At 42.0% G+C, this 20,355-nt stretch overlaps 1 protein-coding gene across 1 annotated transcript; it reads left to right on the top strand.

Moving 5' to 3' along the window:
- The first annotated feature begins 9,414 nt into the window (after positions 1–9,414).
- LOC144375690 (arylacetamide deacetylase-like 2) lies at positions 9,415–19,036 on the top strand. The gene is made up of 3 exons (XM_078041138.1): positions 9,415–9,455; positions 14,953–15,124; positions 18,108–19,036. The coding sequence occupies exons 1-3, from the start codon at positions 9,415–9,417 to the stop codon at positions 18,708–18,710; spliced, it is 816 nt and encodes a 271-aa protein (XP_077897264.1). The 3' UTR covers positions 18,711–19,036.
- The last annotated feature ends 1,319 nt before the right edge of the window (positions 19,037–20,355 follow it).

The following is a 20,355-nucleotide window of genomic DNA, read 5'->3' as shown; positions in this document are numbered from 1 at the left end:
TAACAAATATCAAAGTATTTTGTTGTCAAGAGGAGTCAAATGGCATGCACTATCTGATTCTACCCTCCCACCAACCTTATTTTATAGATGAAGAACTTGGAGCTGAGGAGGAAGATAGGAATTGCAGCCCAGATCCAACCCCATCATTGCAACCTTCAGAGCCAGAGTTTCCCCCATTATCTCACACAATTTTCCAATTTTTTATATGCAAAATGGGAATGTATAGGGTGATCATAAAATCTGGAAACAGTTAGCATTTAATAGATTGATTCTACTTGTTTTTCCTCCAGAATGTTCTAGAAATTAAGGTTGATGCAGTGACAATGAGAGGCAAATCCTCAGGAGTGGCACAAGACAGATGTGTGAGCAGAGCTATGAGGTGCTGTGTGGGGGTGCTCAGGGAGGTGCTGCACGGCCTCCTGGTGTGCCCTTACACACCTGAGCACCTTCCATGTCAGTGCACGTCACTTGTTTCCATGTGACATTACCAGCTCCTAATGTGTGCTCACATCTGTTCCCAAATTCCACAGGCACTCTACAGGATTCAGAATTCTGCCTCCTAAGATCATATGAAGGCAAATATCCTCTCTACAAGATGAACAATGTCTATTGGTGATTTCTACGTTACACCGTCTTTGCCACCATCCAGCAACTGTCTTGCATCAACCCATCCAACTGAAGAACAATTCGATTAGCTTCTTCATCTGTCCCTAACCTGTGCCACTGTATTTTGGAAGTAGAGTGCTGAACAAATTGTCTTTTTTTTTCTTTTAATTACTTGCCATATTATATAGTCTGTTTACATTGTGCTTAAAACTAAACACAAACTTTTCAAATTATAAAGTTACAAATTTACCATGTCTACTAGACTTATAAATTCCACAAAAGCCATTGCATCATTCAATCTATTTCTTACTTGTTCTCATAAATTAGCCTCCTATATTGAGTGACTACATAAACTTATCTGCTAAAGGACAAGTATGTATCTTTTAGTTTTAGATGTGTGACTTTAAAGAGTCTTCAATGAATTTTTCCGAATAATTTTATAGAATTGACAAATACATAATAAATATTTATATTCTGTATTTCCCTGAAAGTTTAGCATTGACACAGACTTTTTTAGTGTTAAAATTTAACTTTCTGAAATGGCATGAGTTCTCCATGTTATAGACTAACTGAAATGTTGAAGAGAAATTTTAGTTATAATGAATAAGATTGTCATTTCAATTTGAAAATTTTCATATATCAAGATCTAGAGAAAAAAAGGGGGTGAAATTAAATGTTTGACTTGGCCTGAACGTAAATTTAATAAGTTAATTTTAGTACACTTTATTACGCTGCTACCTTGCAATATTGGGTTAGAAGGGTTGATGACCTCTTTCTAAGAAGCTGTGACCACTTCTGCCTAAACACAGAGTGTTGAACACATATGTACTTCTCTGCTTATCAAGGAATAACCCTCATAAGACAATGAACGAATTGCATTACCTAAATCTTTCAGGAAAAGAGAACGAAAATGGAAAAAAAAGGGCTCTCGGAGATTTTGGAATATAGAAATATTTGAAAAAGCAGAGTAGCCTATGTCCATGAGAAACAAGGAAACCTGGCCACAGAAAGCCAGAGAGACTCGGAAGTTTAAGTCACAAGAAGTTGTAAAACTCAATGGTTGGAGGAGGGATTAAAACATAGAGTTGATGTAAAGATCTAAATTTATGGGAACCTGTATTTTAAATTTCAGAATAAATTAAATTAAGTGATCACCCATATGGGTAACAGCAGACCCATGGAAGACAGGTAACAACAATAACACAAAAATCCAAAAATTTACAGATTGAACCCAAAGTTGTACTTCTTGGTTCTAAATACATTGGCAACAGGTATGCATGTTTCAGCAAAATACTAACAATTTATTTCTCTAAAATATATGAACAACTCAAGACAAAGCCAAAAATTAATATTTGTTGATCTAACCAGCTTGAACATTGCTTACCATAATGTAACGCAAAGTTCACTGGTTAGTATAATAATCCTCTGTTTGTTTTTGCGAATTACTATTTAGTCCAAACAGAAATAGTTACTTGACAATTGAGGAAAATTTCCAGTATGAAAACAGATTGGTGTGCAAAAGGCAGAAATTGGAAGGAAAGATAAGTCATGAAGCAGAAAAAAGTTTTAAAAATATATAATTGGTATGTTAATTACCAGAAAAGGAAAACTGGTATCAATGATATAAGGACAAACTAAACAGAAAACGGGAGGCTGGAGGTGTAGCCCAAAGGTAGAGCAAGTGCTTAGCATTTTGCCTAACACACATCTACATGGAGCACGGGTTCAATCTCCAGAACTGCCCCACCTTTGCTTCAAATATAGAATAGAGAACCAGAAAAAAATGCCTTGGAAAATAAACATATGGAATATAAGGTAGCATAAGTAAAAAAATTCAATGGAAATGCTGGGAGGTAAAAGTACAGAAGTATCACATTATCGCAAATACAGGCAGAGCAGAAAAGAAAGCTAAATGAAAAATAACAGGAAAAAGATAAGAAAACTTGAGGATTAATTCAAGAGTTGTAACATCTGAATAAAAGGAATCATAAAAAGAGGAAGTAGAGAAGACAGGATGGAGGAGAAGTGTGTATGAGTTTGCCAGGACGGCCATAACAAATTACCACCAGCTTTGTGACTTAAATGACGACTTTATTTTCCCACAGTTATAGTATCTAGAAATCTGAGGTCAAAGGTCAAGAGGGAGGGTTTGATTTCCAGATAATAAAGAGGTAACTACTGAGAGTATCTGAGTAGGAGGTGCTCACACATCTGGGTTATCCTAACAGAGTTACACATAGGAATCTTACATTTACAATTTTTCTAGTAATTCAAATATAAGAAAATAAAAACTAGAAGGTGGAGAAAATGTGTATAGTGTGTGCAATGAGCAATGTATCATTTTAAAATGCAAATATGATTCTCTTTGTTAATTAAAACCCTTCAGTGATTCTCCCTGCCCCCGCAGTCCTGCTGATCTCGGGGCAGCAGGGAACCAGCACACTGCCCCTTGCCCATGTGTTCCAGGACCCTTGTTTCCTCTCACCTTTGTCCCTTCTACATATGCTGACTGGGTTCCCTTGAGCCCTCAGCCACATTTTACAGTTAACAGAAATTAGGTCTCCATCTTCTTCCTACCCACACCCATGAGAAGCTCAGGACTAGGACACCCTGCGTGTCCTGGGCTGACACATGCTCACGGCTCTGCATGCACCCTCGGTCTCCCATTAGTCTCCTTCTGCCTTCTGAATATTTCCATTTTTTCTTTCAGAAATCACAGTTGGTCAAAAGTGAAATATCTTTAATCTCGAACCTCAAGTCTACCCTGAAAGTCTCTTATTTTGTTGCACAAACTGGAACACACTGTTGCCAAGTTCTGGTTCTCCTGCAGCCTTTACAGTTGATGCATCCAGAGCACCAGTGGCCCCAAGTGGGGATTTCCATGGCCCCTGCCAGCCCTCCTCCTCCCACTTCTCCACAGTCCTCGCACTGTCCCTCCTGCCCTCCACACTGCTCTCACCTAGAGATTCCTGAGCCCCTGCCCAGGTTCCCTGCAGACAGTACCCCCTGGGTCACTGATGCTCCCCACATATACCCAGGGACCTGGCATCTGGACACCCCTCGGGATTCCCTTCCAGGGCCCTCTCCACTCAGGACCTTGCCCTCCACTCTTGCAATGCCAGTTTCTCCACCGCATCTCAGTCAACCTTACCCACCCTCCACTCACCAACTCATTTTCTAGGTCTGTTCATAAGCCTCTCATATGTTCAGATCATCCTTCTTGGGTTCTCCATGCCAACAATTCTCCAAACTTAGCAGGATCTTAGAGCCCATGAGAACCTTATTTTTCTGTCTCACACCATCCTCATGAGCTCAGTCTTTTCTTTCCCCAATTAGACTCCATGCTGTGTCATTTGAGTCCTTTGCTCCTGGGCACTCTAACCTGTTTGCCCCTTCTCCTTACTCCCACCATTCCCTGGCACCATCTTGATACCTGAACTGTCTCTTAGCCCAGCCCCTCACAGGCGCTCTCAGCCAGGGGAAGATCAACCCATTCTGCCTGTTCTCACAATCATGGCAACACCAAGGGACCCCCTCCTTCCTCTCCGCTGCTGTTCCTTGTGCATGATCACCTGCTGCACACCTTCCCTGGGCCCCTGGCCCACACTTCCCCTCACTCTCAGCTAGCAATGCATTTTACTGAAAATTCAGAAGCAAACAAGAGAACATCCCTTCACCTCACTATTTTGCCTAACACACATCTACACCTTTGGGCAACCCCTCTGTCTTCGATGATCTCCTAACTATGCATTCTTAAATAATGCAGACCCTGGCACAACCCCACCTCCGCCAGGCTCCCGGCTCACAGCACTGTCTAAAGCTGCCTCTCTGCAGCCTGGTCTTTCCCTCCCTTGTCTTCTCAGCAGAAATGGTTGTCAGAACTTGATGTTCCCTGCACCTCATCGCCAGTTCTGTTTTCTGGCTTTCTCAGTTTCCTTTGCTAATTTTTTCTCAAATGTTCCAAGAACTGGCACACATCAGGTTTCAATCCACAACCTCGTCTTCTTCTAGCTGTAAGTTATTCTTCAGATTTTTTTTTTAAGATGGCTTACTTATTATCTGCATCCTGATGGCTTCCAGATTTATATGCCACATCTATTTCTCTTCCTTGGGCCCTAAAAATGTGCACAATTGGCAATTTCATATAACTAATAAACAACAAAATATAACATAGCTGTTCTTCAACTCCTCCAAAGCTCAGTAAACAGAATCTTTCCCTCCAGTTACATGCTTCAAAAGCCTTGTATTAATCTTTTATTCCCCTTTCTTTCATAGATCACATCGAATCCATTAGCAATTTTAATTGGCTTCACTTTCCTTTTTCTTTTTCATTTATCATGTTTATTTGGACAGCATATATATATATGTACAATAATAGGCTTCACTTTCAAAATTATCCCCAACAAATAATTTCATTCTTTTTTTCCTTTATTTTCTTTTGTTGGCATTGCTGGGGTGGAGAGCAGGGTCTCACATATGCTAGGCAAGGGCTCTACCACTGAGCTCCATTCCAAACCCTTTGGTGAGTGAGTTTAAACATGTTATTTATTAATCAAATATGATTTCATGTAGTCAGGCACTGTAAATACAATGCTAACAGCAACAAATTTATTTTTATTTAGAAAATTAAGCAGGACATTTACTATAGACTTTTAATGTATCTTTTTTTTTCCTGCAGAGATGATAGTTCAACAACAAAAAAGTTGATTTAAATGTTGTCATCCTTGACATAAAACATTTGGCTGAAGTCCCCATTTGTTTAAATAAATAAACAAAAATGTGGAATGCTTAAAGTCAGTAACATTTACTAGTGTGGACCATATGTCACTTGGCATTCTCAGTTGATATTCCAAAGAATTTATTCTAAAACTTGAAGAACAAATAAAAAAAGATGAAACAAAATAAACATAAGGGGCTGGGGCTGTGCCTTAGTGGTAGAGCGCTTGCCTAGCACGTGTGAGGCTCTGGGTTCGATCCTTAGCACCACATAAAAATAAATAAATAAAATAAAGATATTGTGTTCAACTATAACTAAAAAAAATAATATTTAAAAAAAATTAAAAAAAACATTCAATCAGTTCCATAGGATTTCCATTTAATTCACTAATATCTATTAAGCTCCATTGTGAGCCCTGCTCTGAGGGATTCTCTGGAACTACAACATGGCAGCATCACCTGACCTTCTCCACACAGCAGGATGTGCGTTGGGCCCTACAAAGATACAGGAACCTGCTAAGAGAAGGCTGAGTTTGAAGGCTAAGGACACAGTACAGAAGCATAGACAAGGTCAGGAAAGACGCTTCCTCTAGACAACCAAGATCCTGTGATTCTGGGTGGAAATGCATGTACAGTCCTATCCACATCTTTAAAAATACTGCTGCAAAATAAACCAGAAAGCGGTCATTATAAAATAGTTAATGGATTTCTATATGAATCTAACCAAGAGTCAACATCAAATCACTCACAGCTTTAACCATCAGGGTCATAAAAACGTGCAGGAATTATATGCCTATTATTCAAGTTAAATCCACATGATCCTAGTGATGCACTTGACATTCTTCCCCACTCACACAGTCACATCCGCAAACACACAGGTGAAGACGTGGGGCACACAACCATCAGGAACAAATATTTACAGAGAATAAATGCAGTTCTGTCCTAGATACTGAGGACGAGGTCACCATTGATTAATCAATCTGAAATAGAACCCAAGTTGGGTAGTGGAAAACAGTCAATGGAAAGAACAGAACTCACACTGTGAAAAGAAAGGGAGACTGCAGTGCCCCCACCATGGACAAATGCCTTCAACACCCCGGAAGGATTTCTAAGCCACGCCCCTTCTCAATATTCTATGAGCAGCACCCATAAGTTTTCCTAAGAAAAGCTTCTATACAGTGACCCTTGTCCCTTCAAGGCCCTTTAAGGTTTCCAAGCCCAAGGGTTCAACCCAGCCAGGCGTTGAGGCAGCAGGGGTGGCAAGGGCCTGCCTCGAGGCAGACAGGCAGGAAGTCCCAGGTTCACAGGCTGGGGCCTGGCCTGTTCATGATCACACAGCTGCCCCCCTGGTACTGGCCACGGTGGGAATGGTCAGGAATCTGGCCTTGGAGGACTAGCATCAGGAGTAGAGTGATCACAGCAAGCCCAGGTCCTTCTGACTCTCCTGGTTATGCAGCCCTGATTTCCTGTCAGCCTGGGCAGTTCTGCAGGCCCAGGGGCAAGTCCAGGGGGAGAGGGCCCCAGGTCTGCCTTCTACTATTCAGGCCACATTGGTCTGTCACTGAACTGCTCTGAGCCTCTGTTTCCTCACCTATAAAATATGGATGTTATATTTAATTTGTATTCTGTGTCTAGAAATTGAAATAAAATTATATATATATATTATAAAGTTCTAGCAAGTCATAAAATCAATAACTCATCCTTTCCAGGAGCTGATTGGAAGGCAGGCTGGGGGCGCATGCCTGCCATCCTAGAGATCCCAGAGGTTGAGGCAGGGGGATCACAAGTTGTAAGCAAACTGGAAAATTGCGTGAGACCCTGACTCAAATTAAAAAATAAAAAGGGCTGGACATGCAGCAGAGTGGTAGGACACCCCCTTCTGTGTCAATCCTTAGTGAAGAAAAAACCAAAAATACCACAAGGAAACAAGTGAAAGGAATCAATCACTTCTTCTGTCCCTTCGGATGCCATGGATGCAGGTGGGGACAGGCAGAGGAAAGGTGGAGGAAGGGTGTGGAGAGCAGAAGGGAGCTTCTGGGTTGGGGCCCTTGACTGAGTGACTGTGTATAAGAGGAAGCTTCCCTCACTGCTCCACCCATTTCTCTTTCTGATGAAAACCACCCTACCATGACCAAGTGACCCTGTGCTGCCCACTCCCCCTACTTAAGGAGACCCCTCGTAGACCTGGTGAAAAGGGTGACCTTGAACAATAAGAACAGTCATTCAAAAATGGGAAGTTAGGGGACTGGGGATGTGGCTCAAGCAGTAATAGGCTCACCTGGCGTGCACAGGGCGCTGGGTTTGATCCTCAGCACCACATAAAAATAAAGATGTTGTGTCCACCAAAAACTGAAAAATAAATATTAAAAAATTCTCTCTCTCTCTCTCTCTCTCTCTCTCTCTCAAAAAAAAAAAGGGGGAAATTAGGCTAAGGGTGTGAAGCGTAAGGCATACGCATCCTGTGTAAGAGGAACAGAGGAGGCCGTGAGGATTGGGCAAGCCGGGAGGCCACTAAGGAAAAGCTCACAGTGGGTCAATGGAGATGGTGGGTCAATGATGTCATCAGAGAACTGAAGGGAAGCCGCCAGTATCAAGATGTGCTAAAAAAGAAAAGAAGGAAAGAAGGGAGAGAGAGAGAGAGAAACTCAATCAAAACGAAGCCAGGTGGCCAAAAAAGAAGAATCCTTAGGCACATATATTCCTAGGACAAGAACTATTATGAGGACTGCCTCAAACTGCAAAATTTCAGATAAACTGCTTGCAGAAGAACACTTGCCTGGCAACAGCTGTCTCTACTGAGGAGCTGACCTCCATAACCATAAAAAGTGATTTTTTTTTTCCAAAAGAGCTTACATGGGCTTTCTCCCTCTCTGACCCCTCCCACCCCTTCTTTTAAAAGCTTTTCCTTCACTGGCTGCAGTGGCACAAGCCTGTAATCTCAGAGGCTCCGGAGGAGGCTGAAGCAGGAGGATCACGAGTTCAAAGCCAGCCTCAGCAAAAGCGAGGTGCTAAGCAACTCAGTGAGACCCTGTCTCTAAATAAAATACAAAATAGGGCTGGAGATGTGGCTCAGTGTTCAAGTGCCCCTGGGTTCAATCCTCAGTACCAAAACAAAAAAGAGTTTTCCTTTCTTTCCCATGCCCCAACCTCTTGGGATATACTTATGGCCCACCACAAAACACCTCAGGGTCTCACTCAGTATTCCAGGTTTGCTTACAACTTACAGATGGCAGAGGCTTGCTTTTTCCAAATACACTCTTTGTTTTAAAAAGTTCTTCTCTCTGGAGCTCAATTAACTTTGATATATACATATACACAGACAGACAGACAGGTAGTTATAGAAAGAGAAATTTAGACAGAGACACTAGCTCCCATTCATGAATTGCTCAAGTTTTAAATTCTAGTTCCTTGATGATGACTCACGTACTTGCCTTCCTTTTTTTTTTTTTTTAATCAGTGACTGCATTCTCACCATCAGCCTCTTTTGCAATTACATATGGACTCACTAGAACATTATGGGGGAGATCATCTACCTAGTTGGTGTTTTCTGTTTTATAAAATCTCCAAACAACTCTACTATATAGGGCCAGTAAAAATCACAGATGCTCTATTTCAGCAAGTTTAGGGTAATGATATGAAGAAGAAATACATATTACAATCATGAACTGTGATCTCAAACATGTACATTCCTCATCTCAGAGTTGAACTGACATGACAGATCATGCTTATTTCATGAGTTAAGAAATGATGCCCCTTCATTTAATTCACCGCAGAGAAAGCCAAGAAATTGCATCAGTAAGCAGACACCTTGTGCTTTTGCTCTGCAAGTACTAGTAATGGAATGCCATATCAAGTGCAGCAGAGACAGCACATCAAAGGATGGGAAATACAGTGCACTTGGAAACCAAGAGCCACATAAGGATTTCACCCTTTTCTGAGTTCAGTATTTAGTATTTCAAATGTCAAATAGTGTTCAGGGAAATGTAAGTGAGATGAAGGCTTCCATTACAGGTCTCACCATGTCCTTAGGGCACTTCCTCTGTAGTTCCTGAGTGGTAACAGCATTTCAAGAAAATATGCTGCGGTTCCAACATGGCGTCCGGCGAGCAGGCAGCACTTTCAATACCTCCGCAGTAACAGGATCAGAGAGACTCATAAATACACCTGCATGAGACCTGCTGAGGAACTTCTAGCAGAATTCTGCTGGAAGGAGACCTGCTGAGAACTAGTAAGACTGTTTGAGGGGTCAGTTTGTCTCAGGCAAGTGAATCTCGGCAACGCGAATCAGGGACACAATCCCGCCGGCCACCGTGGAACTGCAGCGAACAACACCCCCCCACCCCTGCCGGTTCGGAGCTGCAAACAATGACCCCCCCCTGCACCCCCCCACCCCCGCTCCTGTGAACAACTACCGCCCGCCCAGCACTTCGAACAGCCCTGCCCACACAGGGGAATCAGGAGTGGCGTGGGACCCACCACGCGGAACTCCCGGCTATGGCTCCCACCAGTGATAACAACTCATGTCTCTTGCACCAGTTTCCCGGGGGTGGGGGGGGGTGGGGGGCGTGACTACCAGAGGGCAAGCAAATTCGCTGGGGGTCCTCAGCCCCAAGCCCTACAAACTTAGGGTCCGACGGAATGGCAGATAGGGAGAGTGTTCCCAGGTGTCCATGAAAACAGGGCTCACAGGAGCAGCAGACCTGGCGTGTAGCCAGTATTGTGGTGAGCCTTACTGGTGAGCAGACCCGCCCAGTCTGGGAGGAAAAGCTGCTGCACAGTGACAGGATCCTGCCTACTGAGAGGAGAAGCTTAGCCCGGTGGGCACAGCTCCACCTAATGGAAGAATAGTGAATCGGACTCTAAGACTGCATTTATTAAATTTTTCTTTTTTTTTTTTGTTGTTCTTTTAAAAAAAGGTTTTTTAAACTCATTTTATTTTATTTTATTTTATTTTTTAATTTTAATCCTCATCTCTATTATTACAATTTTTATTTTTTTTAATTATTTTTAATTTTCTATTTTTTCTCTTTTTTTCTTCTCTTCCTCTGTCTTTCCATTTCTTTTCAATTCTCTTATTCCCCCTTCCTTGAATTCTACCTGCTTATTCTCATTCTCTGGTGATTTCTTCCCTTCCCTGCTAATACCTTTCCTCCCAAGTATCAAATAAATTTATAGGAGTAGACAGGAACTCAACAGTCAAACAGAACAAGAAGCAAAATGAGCAGTATGAAAAAGCAAGGAAGAAAAGGAGTACAAACAATGCAGGACAGCATAAATATTCAGGACGACATAGAGTCATCAGAAAAATGGTCATATAAAGAACTCAGGGAACACCTTAGACAGATGGAATGGAACCTTAAAGAGGACACGAGACAGCAAATACTTTTTTTTTTTTTTTGTCTTTTTATTTTATTTTTTATTTATTTATTTATTTATTTTTATTGTTGGTCGTTCAAAACATTACACAGTTCTTAATACATCATCTTTCACAGTTTGATTCAAGTGGGTTATGAACTCCCAACTTTACCCCGTATACAGATTGCTGTTTCACATCAGTTACCCTTCCATTGATTGACATATTGCCTTTCTAGTGTCTGATGTATTCTGCTGTCTGTCCTATTCTCTACTATCCCCCCTCCCCTCCCCTCCCCTCCCCTCCCCTTTTCTCATCCCTGTTTAATGTAAATCTTCTTCTCAAGCTCTTCGTCCTTACCCTGTCCTTGTTTACTCCCCTTATATCAAAGGGGTCATTTGGTATTTGTTTTTTAACGATTGACTAGCTTCACTTAGCATAATCTGCTCTAATGCCATCCATTTCCCTCCAAATTCTATGATTTTGTCGTTCCTTAATGCAGAGTAATACTCCATTGTGTATAAATGCCACATTTTACGAGACAGCAAATTCAAGCAGCAAAAGAACACATTGAGAATGAATTACATAAACAGATAAAATAAGAAGTTAAGCATCTTTTTCAGGTGATAGAGATTATATAAAAGAATCAAACAATAATCTTAGAAATGAAGGAAATTATAAACCAAATTAAAATCTCAAATGTGAGTATCACTAATAGAGTGGAGCAAGTTACCTACCTGGCTGGGTGAGAGGCGCTTTAGCTGTGTTAAAGCCTTCCCCCACCCTTTCCCTGGTCCGAGGGCTTGTCTGTGCAGAGGTGTGCCTGGCCACTGTCCTGAAGACCCAATTGTCACCCTTGACCTTGGGATGCTGCCCCCCTTAACCTTCTTTGGATGGGATTTTCCCTGGAATTTTTTGTTCCCCAATAAAAGTTCACTCCCTGGCATGCTCTCCCTCTCTGGCTAGCTCTTCTGTAAACCTTGCCACCGCATTAGGTGGCTGGTAGCGGGAGCTAGGAGAAGCCGTCTAGGAGCTGGTGTTAAAGGTAACGAGAGTCTGTCTCTTTAATTTAAAACTCCCTAGCAATTTCTTATGAACAGAACCTTCTTTCGTGAAGCCAGTGCTGGTCCTGTGGCAGAACTGGAATATAGGCCTGTGCCACCATGCCTGGGTCTTTCCTTTCTATTTTATGAATAATTTCAGGAAGATTCACATTAGTTCTTTATAAAGGTCTGGTAAAACTGAACTTAGAATCCATCTGGTCCTGGGCTTTCCTTTTCCTTAAAAGACTTCCTCATAAGTCTTTTAATTGCTGCTTCGATATCATTGTTTGATGTTGGAAACTAGGAGGTTTCCTATATCCTCAGGGTTTAATGTAGGTAGGTCATATGTGTTTAGAAATTTGTCAATATCTTCTAGATTTTTCAATTTATTAGAATATACAATTTCAAAATAGTTCCCAATGTTTTTCTAGATTTCAGAAATGTCTGTTATGACTCCTTTTTCATCTCTGATTTTGTTGATTTGCATTTTCTCTCTTTTGGTTAGTTTGACTAAGGTTTTTATCAATCTCATTTATCTTTTCAAAGGACCAACTCTGTTACATTGATTCTTTGTATTTTTTATTCTCAATTTTATTAATTTAGGCTGTGATCTCAATTATTTCCTGTCTTCTACTGATTTTGGAATCAGTTTGTTTTTGCTTTTCTAGGGTATTGAGGCATAATATTAAATTGTTTATTTAAGATAATTCTGTGGATTTTTAAAAATGCAGACAATGATACAAACTTTCCTCTTAGGGTTGCCTTCCTACTACCCCAGATATTTTGATACATTGTATCTCTGTTCTGTTTCTTTCTAAGAGTTTTTGAAATTTTCTCCTAATTTCTTGTATGCCCCATTTCTCATTCAAAAGCATATTATTAAATCTCCATGTATTAAAATATTTTCTTTTTTTATATTGTTATTGATTTCCAATTTTATTCCATTATGATCTGATATGATGCAAGGAATTATCTCTGTTAATGGATGCCCCATGAGTTAGATATCCACCGCCTCCTGGCAGTTTCCTGATGACACCGGGCAGAACGCAGCAGGCATGATAGACCTGGGCGTCCTCGGTGAATGGCACCCCTTGACGAGTGTGTCACAGAGAACCTGAAAGAAGCCTCCTGACCAAAGGCCACCTGAGCCAAGGGCTGTGTCCAGTTTCCTCCTTCAAGGTGAACAGTCTGGCGTCCTCTGGGACTTGCTCAGGATGACTGAGGAGTTGAGAATGAGGAGGGTTTTGATTCCAGACAGTGTCCTTCCACATGGCAGCAGACATGGGACCGTCCTCCACCCCCTGCTCCTGGCCTGTGTTTCCTCGCTTCCCGAGCTGGGGAGGTGCCCATTGCTCTTGTTCACAGGTTGCCCACTTGAATTTCTTCCTTTTCAGAGCTGTCGGCTTATGACTCCACAAACAGATGGATGGATAACAAACTCGGTGCTGTTGTCGTCGGAGCAGAGTAAGAGCGATTGTTCTCCCCAGCACAGGCCTCACCTCACAGCACAGTGTCCTGTCCAGGGCCAGCCCCTCAGGCCTCAGGAGTTCCTGGTCTGGGCTTGGGGTTTACATGGATTTTTATGAACAATATAATATCCAGGCCTCCTTGCGGGGGCCAAGTTCCACTTCACTGTGCCCTTGAGGGACATCTGAGGGGCACCCCGGGGGAGCATCTTTGCTAGCACAGCTGTGAAAACCCCTGGGAATGTAAAACTCAGGTTCTAGGATGACCCAGTTTAATCCCCAGGTCAGGGGAACTTAGTTTCCCGTTTCCCATTTGGGAGTTTTTTGAGCTGATAAAAAAAAAAACACCTGAAGTTTAAAGATGTTCCGGATTGGAGGAGCCTTAGGTGGAGAATGCTGGGACCCTGAGAGTCTCAAGCATGCTCCAAATGAGGGTGCTTAGCACCCCACAACTTCTCCCGCAGTTCCAGATATGTTCCAGAAAGGGCAGCAAATGCCGGTCACTTTCTGACCCAAGCTGTCCTCTGAAATCCTGATCTGAGGAGGAGGAACTTTTCCATCTCTGCTGCCCATACCATAGTGCAACATAGAGGTGCCTGCCTGATGGGAAGGACACAGTGGGGTTTCCTGGCTCCCTGGGGGTCTGAGGGGGTCGGTTGGAAGGTTCTAGTAGAATCAGTGCTGAAGCACTCATCACTACTACCCCGTAGCAACCAGAAGATCCCTGTGTGTTCAGAGCTATTTCTAATTTACAACAGCAAGAAGAATATTCTCCCTTTCCTTCTATAATTTTAAACTAAAAGACCACTTTATCATTTCAAATAAACACTTCAAATGGTGATAGATGTTGATTCTGGTTTAAGAATTCTATCAGTGACTGATGATATTTGCTGTTCTTTACCCTGAAGAACGCTGAGTGTAGCAGCTACATTTTTGATATGTTACTTTTTAAGATTACACTATAATTAGGGTATTTTGGACACAGATAATAATATAACAAAATTTCCAGGGCCATCTGGCCAATACTACGTGTTCGGCATGGCATGCAAATAATTCACCAATTCTTATAAATATTAAGATTACTACTATAGTTAGAAATAGAAAATAAATTCCAATGAGCTATGCTCCTGTAATAGAAGACAGTGTGTGGCAGATACCTACGTGTTAAAATGTGCTGTAACAATTGATCTTACAAATGAACTCAAGATGACTAAGCACCATCCCTTGCTATACTTCTTTTATATTTGATTTTGAATCAAGTTTTTGCACAGTGTTCATGATATGAAATGGGTCGTGCTAATTTGACCTAAACAAATTTCTAATGCCCAACGCTGACAGATCATTTATTTTCAGGGTTTCTGTGTTTGTTTTTTTTTTTTCTAAATCTCTACATGCTCCTATCAGTGGTTCTAAAAATTTTTGAGTTGTGAACTACACTGAGAAAGTGACGGAAGCCAGAGCGTGTCTCCATGAAACCCACACACGAAAGATTCACTGCTAAGAGCTCACATGTGACAGTGTGGGGTGGAGACCAGGACAACATCTCCATCCCTCCCAGTGAGACCAGGAGTTCAGAGCCCCCATCCCAAAATCTGTCCTTATGTTAAGCAGGAGTTAGAAACAAGCCCAGGTCTGGGTGGTGAGATTGACGGTCCAAAACTGGGCCCAGATTGACTGGCCCTGTGGGTCCCCTGGAGATGCCTGGACACACTGCCAAGAACAGAGTCTAACCACGGGGTGTCCTGTTACCTTGGTTCCCCCTCTGCAGCTACAGACTAGCTCCTCAGTACCAGTTCCCAGTTTCCCTGGAAGACGCCATTTTTGTGGCCAAGTTCTTTCTTCAAGATGACATTCTTGCAAAATACGGAGTGGATCCCACCCAAATCTGTATTTCAGGAGACAGTTCTGGGGGTGTGTTGGCAACAAAAGTGACTGAGCTGGTAAGTCTTCCATGTCATGCATGTTCCTAGCACAGGCACCATGAGCACCACCCAAGAGAACCTGTCATTTCAGCTGCAATCTCTGTGAAATGTTAAAATACACACCCCAAACTACTTTTTGTCCTTTTTGCATGATTGTATCTTCAGATAGATAAAACTTTAAAGACATCAAGAGGATGAAATATAATGCTGCATAAGGCTCTCTTTTTATCACTAATTTTAGGGGGGAACACCTAATAATGTCTAGGACCTACCATGTGATGTGATAGGGAGTTTGTTTTTCTCCCTACGTAAATTGTAAAGTTTGCCAGGAATTTGGGATGATGGTAATTGGCATTTTAAGCCCTGTAGGGTGTCATGACATAACGTTAGGCCATGTGTCATGCTCATTCAAAAGCATGACTACTGAGACAGAAGAGGAACTGGCCCTCAGGTTAAGCCTTGTCTGTGTGCAGCTGAACAATAACCAACCCTAGGTAATATATCTGAAAAGTAAACTCAATTCAACACACAATCTCAACCTCAAAACCATTTTTTAATGGAACAAAGTTAGTATAGCAGAAACCTTTTAGTATACAGTCTTTAAATAAAAATGAAATACAATAAGTCACCACGAGCCACCATGATCTCTTGGCCTCTTGTTAGGATGGCCAGAGGAAAAAGCAACTAATTCTGTTCCTCTGCCCCATCTCAGAGCCCCTCTCCCTCCTTAGTTTCAAGTAGTTGAGGTGCATGAGATTTGGGCCATGGACTAAAACTATCCTTGCCTGCATCTGGAAACCCTCAGCAGCAGAAGAGCTTCCAACAACTGGGAGAAGGCAGATGATTCCTGGGAGAACCCGGCCCCAGTGAGCCATGTGGAGGGCAGGTCGAGGGGTGAGACACTTGGGAAGTGATCCCCAGGTCCTGAAGCTGTGTGCGGGAACTCTGCATGTAACACTTTGGTTGATTTTAACTTTTTGAAGATTATTTCTAGAGCACCATGAGTGTATGTCACCTTTCTCTTGGAAGGACATTTCATGTATTTAGAAAACTTCCCCTCCTATTACAAAGCCACTATAAAACTCTCAGTAACATAAATCCTTAATACCAGCCCTCAAAGGTGCTTGCTGCACAACCTTGAAGCCAGCCCCACCAGGGACAACGCGTCTTTATTGAAGTGTTCAGAAACCAGCCGTGTGATGGGTATCTAAGTCATATGGCCATGGAGCAACATGGCCAAAGGCTGATCAGAGCCGGTTCAGCAGGGAGCAACTCTGAGTTGCACAGGGTCTGCACTATGACTGGAGTTGGGGCCTGATTTCTAGACAAGAAGCACCTGTCCTGAAACAGCATCAGCCCTTTCTATCCAGAGTGACTAAAAGGTCCCATAGAGACAAGGACAATTGCAGTTTGGCACTAAGGGCAGGGGGGATTAGGATGTGCGCTATCTAGACTCCTTTGACTTTGTATGTAATAACACTGCTGCCTAGCAGATCCTTCCTTTGCACTCAGATCCTTATTGGTTGCCCAAGGGGTGACAATGCATGACCACTGTGTTTCCAGGGCTCTCCATGCCTCCCGGGCTCCATGCCCTTTAGTACCCCTGCTGCTTTGATCCCCAGCCTTCTGGTTGGTTCCTCCTCTTGGATAGGGAGATTAAGCCAGCTTCTTCAATAGCCAAGGGTTATTGCAGGAGCCTGCTTGTCACATGCCTGATACTGCTTTCCCAATACTTTTTTCTGATCACAAAGATGATAATGCTATTATCTTATTTGAAGAATAGAAGGATGAATAATCAAATTAATTCATTTGTCCTTTCATTTTTCTCATTGCTATATATACATTGTATATATAAAATATGTCTTCTACATATTATATATATACAATCCCACAAAAACATGTAATTTATAGGCTATATGACACCAATAAATATAGAAAAGCCAGGTACAGTGGCACATGCCTGTAATCCCAGTAGCTTGGGAGGCTGAGGCAGGAGGATAACAAGTTCAAAGTCAGCCTCAGCAACTTATTGAGGCCCGAAGCAACTTAGCGAGACCCTGTCTCCAAATAAAAAATAAATAAAAAATTAGGACCGGGGACGTGGATCAGTTGCTAAGGGGTCCTGGATTCAATCCCTATCAACTTCCTCCCATAAAAATAAATAAATATATAAATTTTAAAATATGGAATATAAATAAATATATAATATAAAATAAACATATTCATGTTTCCATATAGATAATGTTAAAAATGGAAGGATGAATAGATAGGAAGATAGAAAAAGACCACAGATAGAAAGGTAGACAGATATGAGGATGGCTCAGAGAGTGTCAGGAATAAAGGAATTAAATACCTAGTGGAAGGAATAAAGAGGGTATCCATCCACCCAGCTGCGGAAGCTGGTGGGCAGCTGGGGCATTTGCTCCTGAGAGGTTGATCATAGGTCCTCTCCCATCGGGCTAGGAAGGAAGAGGAAGCCACCTCTCAGCTGAGACCTCAGGAAAGAGCAGCTATGCACATTGAGTTCCACATCTTTTCTCAAACTTCAAATTGGCATAACTTACTCTCTTTACATCACACAGCAGTATCTTTGTCCTGAAGGTGGATTGCATACAGGACTATCCTTTCCTCTGATATATTTCCTTTTGAATTAACATGTGAGTCATTAGTATTTTATCATTATACTTATTCTTTCTTTTCATTTAGCATAATTTAGTGAAAAAAGGTTTTTAAACATAGATATCCTGTCATCTTCTCTAAGAATCTCACAATTACATTTATAGTTGGTCGTCATGTGTGCACATGCATGTGATTCTGTGTGTGGTTTCTTTACTGATAAAACGGAAATGACAACATTTTATGCCTCCAAAATTGGGTGTGAATGTTATCAGAAAAATGTTTCTAACCATAATTTACGATTTGTTTCATGAATTTATTTGCCTCCTGCTCCTGCAGTTTGAAAGTCTTTGATTCATTAATATTTTATTATTATTTTTTCCAGCTGCAGAATGATCCAGAATTCAAAAATAAAATTAAGGCACAAGCCTTAATTTACCCTGGCTTACAGATACTTGATATCTTCATGCCGTCTCACCAGGAAAACAAACACGGGCCGATTCTGTCCAGGGACCTGGCAATTAAATTGGGCTGCCTGTATTTGACCAAAGATAAGGCTCTGCCCCAGGCGATGAGGGAAAACCAGCACATGCCTCGAGGGTCCAGGCATCTGTTTAAGTTTGTTAACTGGAGTGTCCTCCTTCCTGAGAAGTATAAAAAGAACCACGTGTACAAGGAGCCAGTTCTTGGAAAGCTTGAACCTTCGTATTCAGTTCTGATGGACAGCAGGGTGTCACCTCTGATAGCCGATGATTCTCAGCTGAAGAACTTGCCCTTGACCTACATCCTCACTTGTGAGCACGACATCCTGAGAGATGACGGGATCATCTATGTCACCCGGCTGCGCAAGGTCGGAGTTCAGGTCACTCACGACCACATAGAGGACGGATTCCATGGAGCCCTGTCACTCATAATGTCACCGTTTCATTTACGTTTAGGCTATCGGATACAGAACAAGTATATTAGTTGGTTAGAAGAAAATCTGTAAGTCTGAATAGTGCACGGAGCTGGTGAGTCAGCGTTATGATCGAGGGCTGTGGTGTGAAATATTGTGAGTTTAACAGACGGAAGGATGAGTTTGGGATAAACCTACATTGAAACTGGAAGAAAGGCTCTCATGTATCTTTCAGCCTAATCTTAGATCTTGGTAAAGTGAAGACATTCACCTTATTATTCCCAGGAAATATCACTGACCCTGATAAGCTCTGAGAAAGGACCAGGAGCAGATGCCCAAACCCTGAGTGTGGGTGGGTGAGCCAGGCTGGCCGCTCCTGGGCACCAGTGAGGGTGCTAGTGGTGTGTGGAGGGAGCTTAAGGCAGAAGAATCCCAGTGGCCCTTGTGTAGAGAGGGACGTCCACTTGACTGCAGAATTTCCCCCCCCCCCAAATTTGGTATTGTCCACGTGTTAAGTGGACAATAATCTGTTAGTTTTTTTCCCATTCATTTCATACAGTCTGCCTAATGCTAGGCTTTTTTGCTCATAGCAGGAAAAGGTTAAAACCTGGGCTGTGGATCATCCCTACAGCCTAAATGGTTGAGCCTTAATCAAATTTTTTAACAACTCAGACCCTGAAGTTCACCTCATGGATTGCTATGTGCAGTTAATGAGTCCAAGAAACTTCCTTCGCCAACTGTGCGTGGCAGTTGGAATTGTTTATTCTGTTCTTCTGAATTTCCGGAATGAATCCTTCAACCTCCCAGAGGCTTTGGAACTAGCAGGACATTTATGCTGAAGATCTTCAGACCCCTTTGCCTTCCAGTGATGCTGGGCCTTCCACGCCAGCCTAAGCCAACTGCATGACACCATGCACGGCCACAAGGGGGCATGACGAGCAAGGTCTGCTTTCTGGCCATCCCTGGGATGCTGCGGTTTGCAAGGTGGTGTTTCCCCTGTTCTGTGCTTTTTCTTAAGGATGAATAAATTCGGTGTTGTGTAAGTGTAACCATATCTTGTGAGTTTTATTGATAACTCAATTCCAAAACACGTTATTGTTTAAAAATTTTACGTTGGTGTTTTTTATTTGTAAATAACACTAGGATTTATTATTGCCATATTAGGATAGGCACATAAGTTGATAAGCCTTATTCCTCAGTATCATCATCATCATCATTATTAATATAATATTTTCAGCATCTCAATTATTTGCTTTTTGGTCATCCCAAAGATAAGCTTTAGCAGATTTCACCATGTAAGGCTCGTCTCTGGAATTCAAATACTAAGCAAGTGCATTACATCCAGAAAGTATTGACCAGTAGGATTTTTTGTTATGCTTCGTCACATGTTATGTGAGCAGCTATGCAGCAACTCTGTTTGTTTCATTTCTAAAACAGAAGTGACATTGATTAGCTCACTTTGAACCAGAACTAGAAAATATCCATTTGCCTGAATTAACTACCAGTCATATAAATCATGTGAGCCAGTAGTGTGTGCTATCTGCTCACTTGAGTTCATAGCTCAATTTCTGCTCTGTAAGCATCATCCACCAGGAAGTATGTAGGCAAACTGCAGCCTCCCTGCATATGCTGGCCTCTCAGTTCATTCACAAAACTCTGTTGAAGGTTCTCTGTAATGGTTCAGTTTTCAAAAAACCCCAAGCTTGGAGAATGGGCAAAATCACTGAGGCACTTTCTA

The sequence above is a fragment of the Ictidomys tridecemlineatus genome, chromosome 3 (genome assembly GCF_052094955.1).
Source record: "Ictidomys tridecemlineatus isolate mIctTri1 chromosome 3, mIctTri1.hap1, whole genome shotgun sequence".
NCBI lineage: Eukaryota > Metazoa > Chordata > Mammalia > Rodentia > Sciuridae > Ictidomys > Ictidomys tridecemlineatus.
Note: the sequence above shows the minus strand (reverse complement) of the source record. Positions and strands in the feature narration are given on the sequence as shown.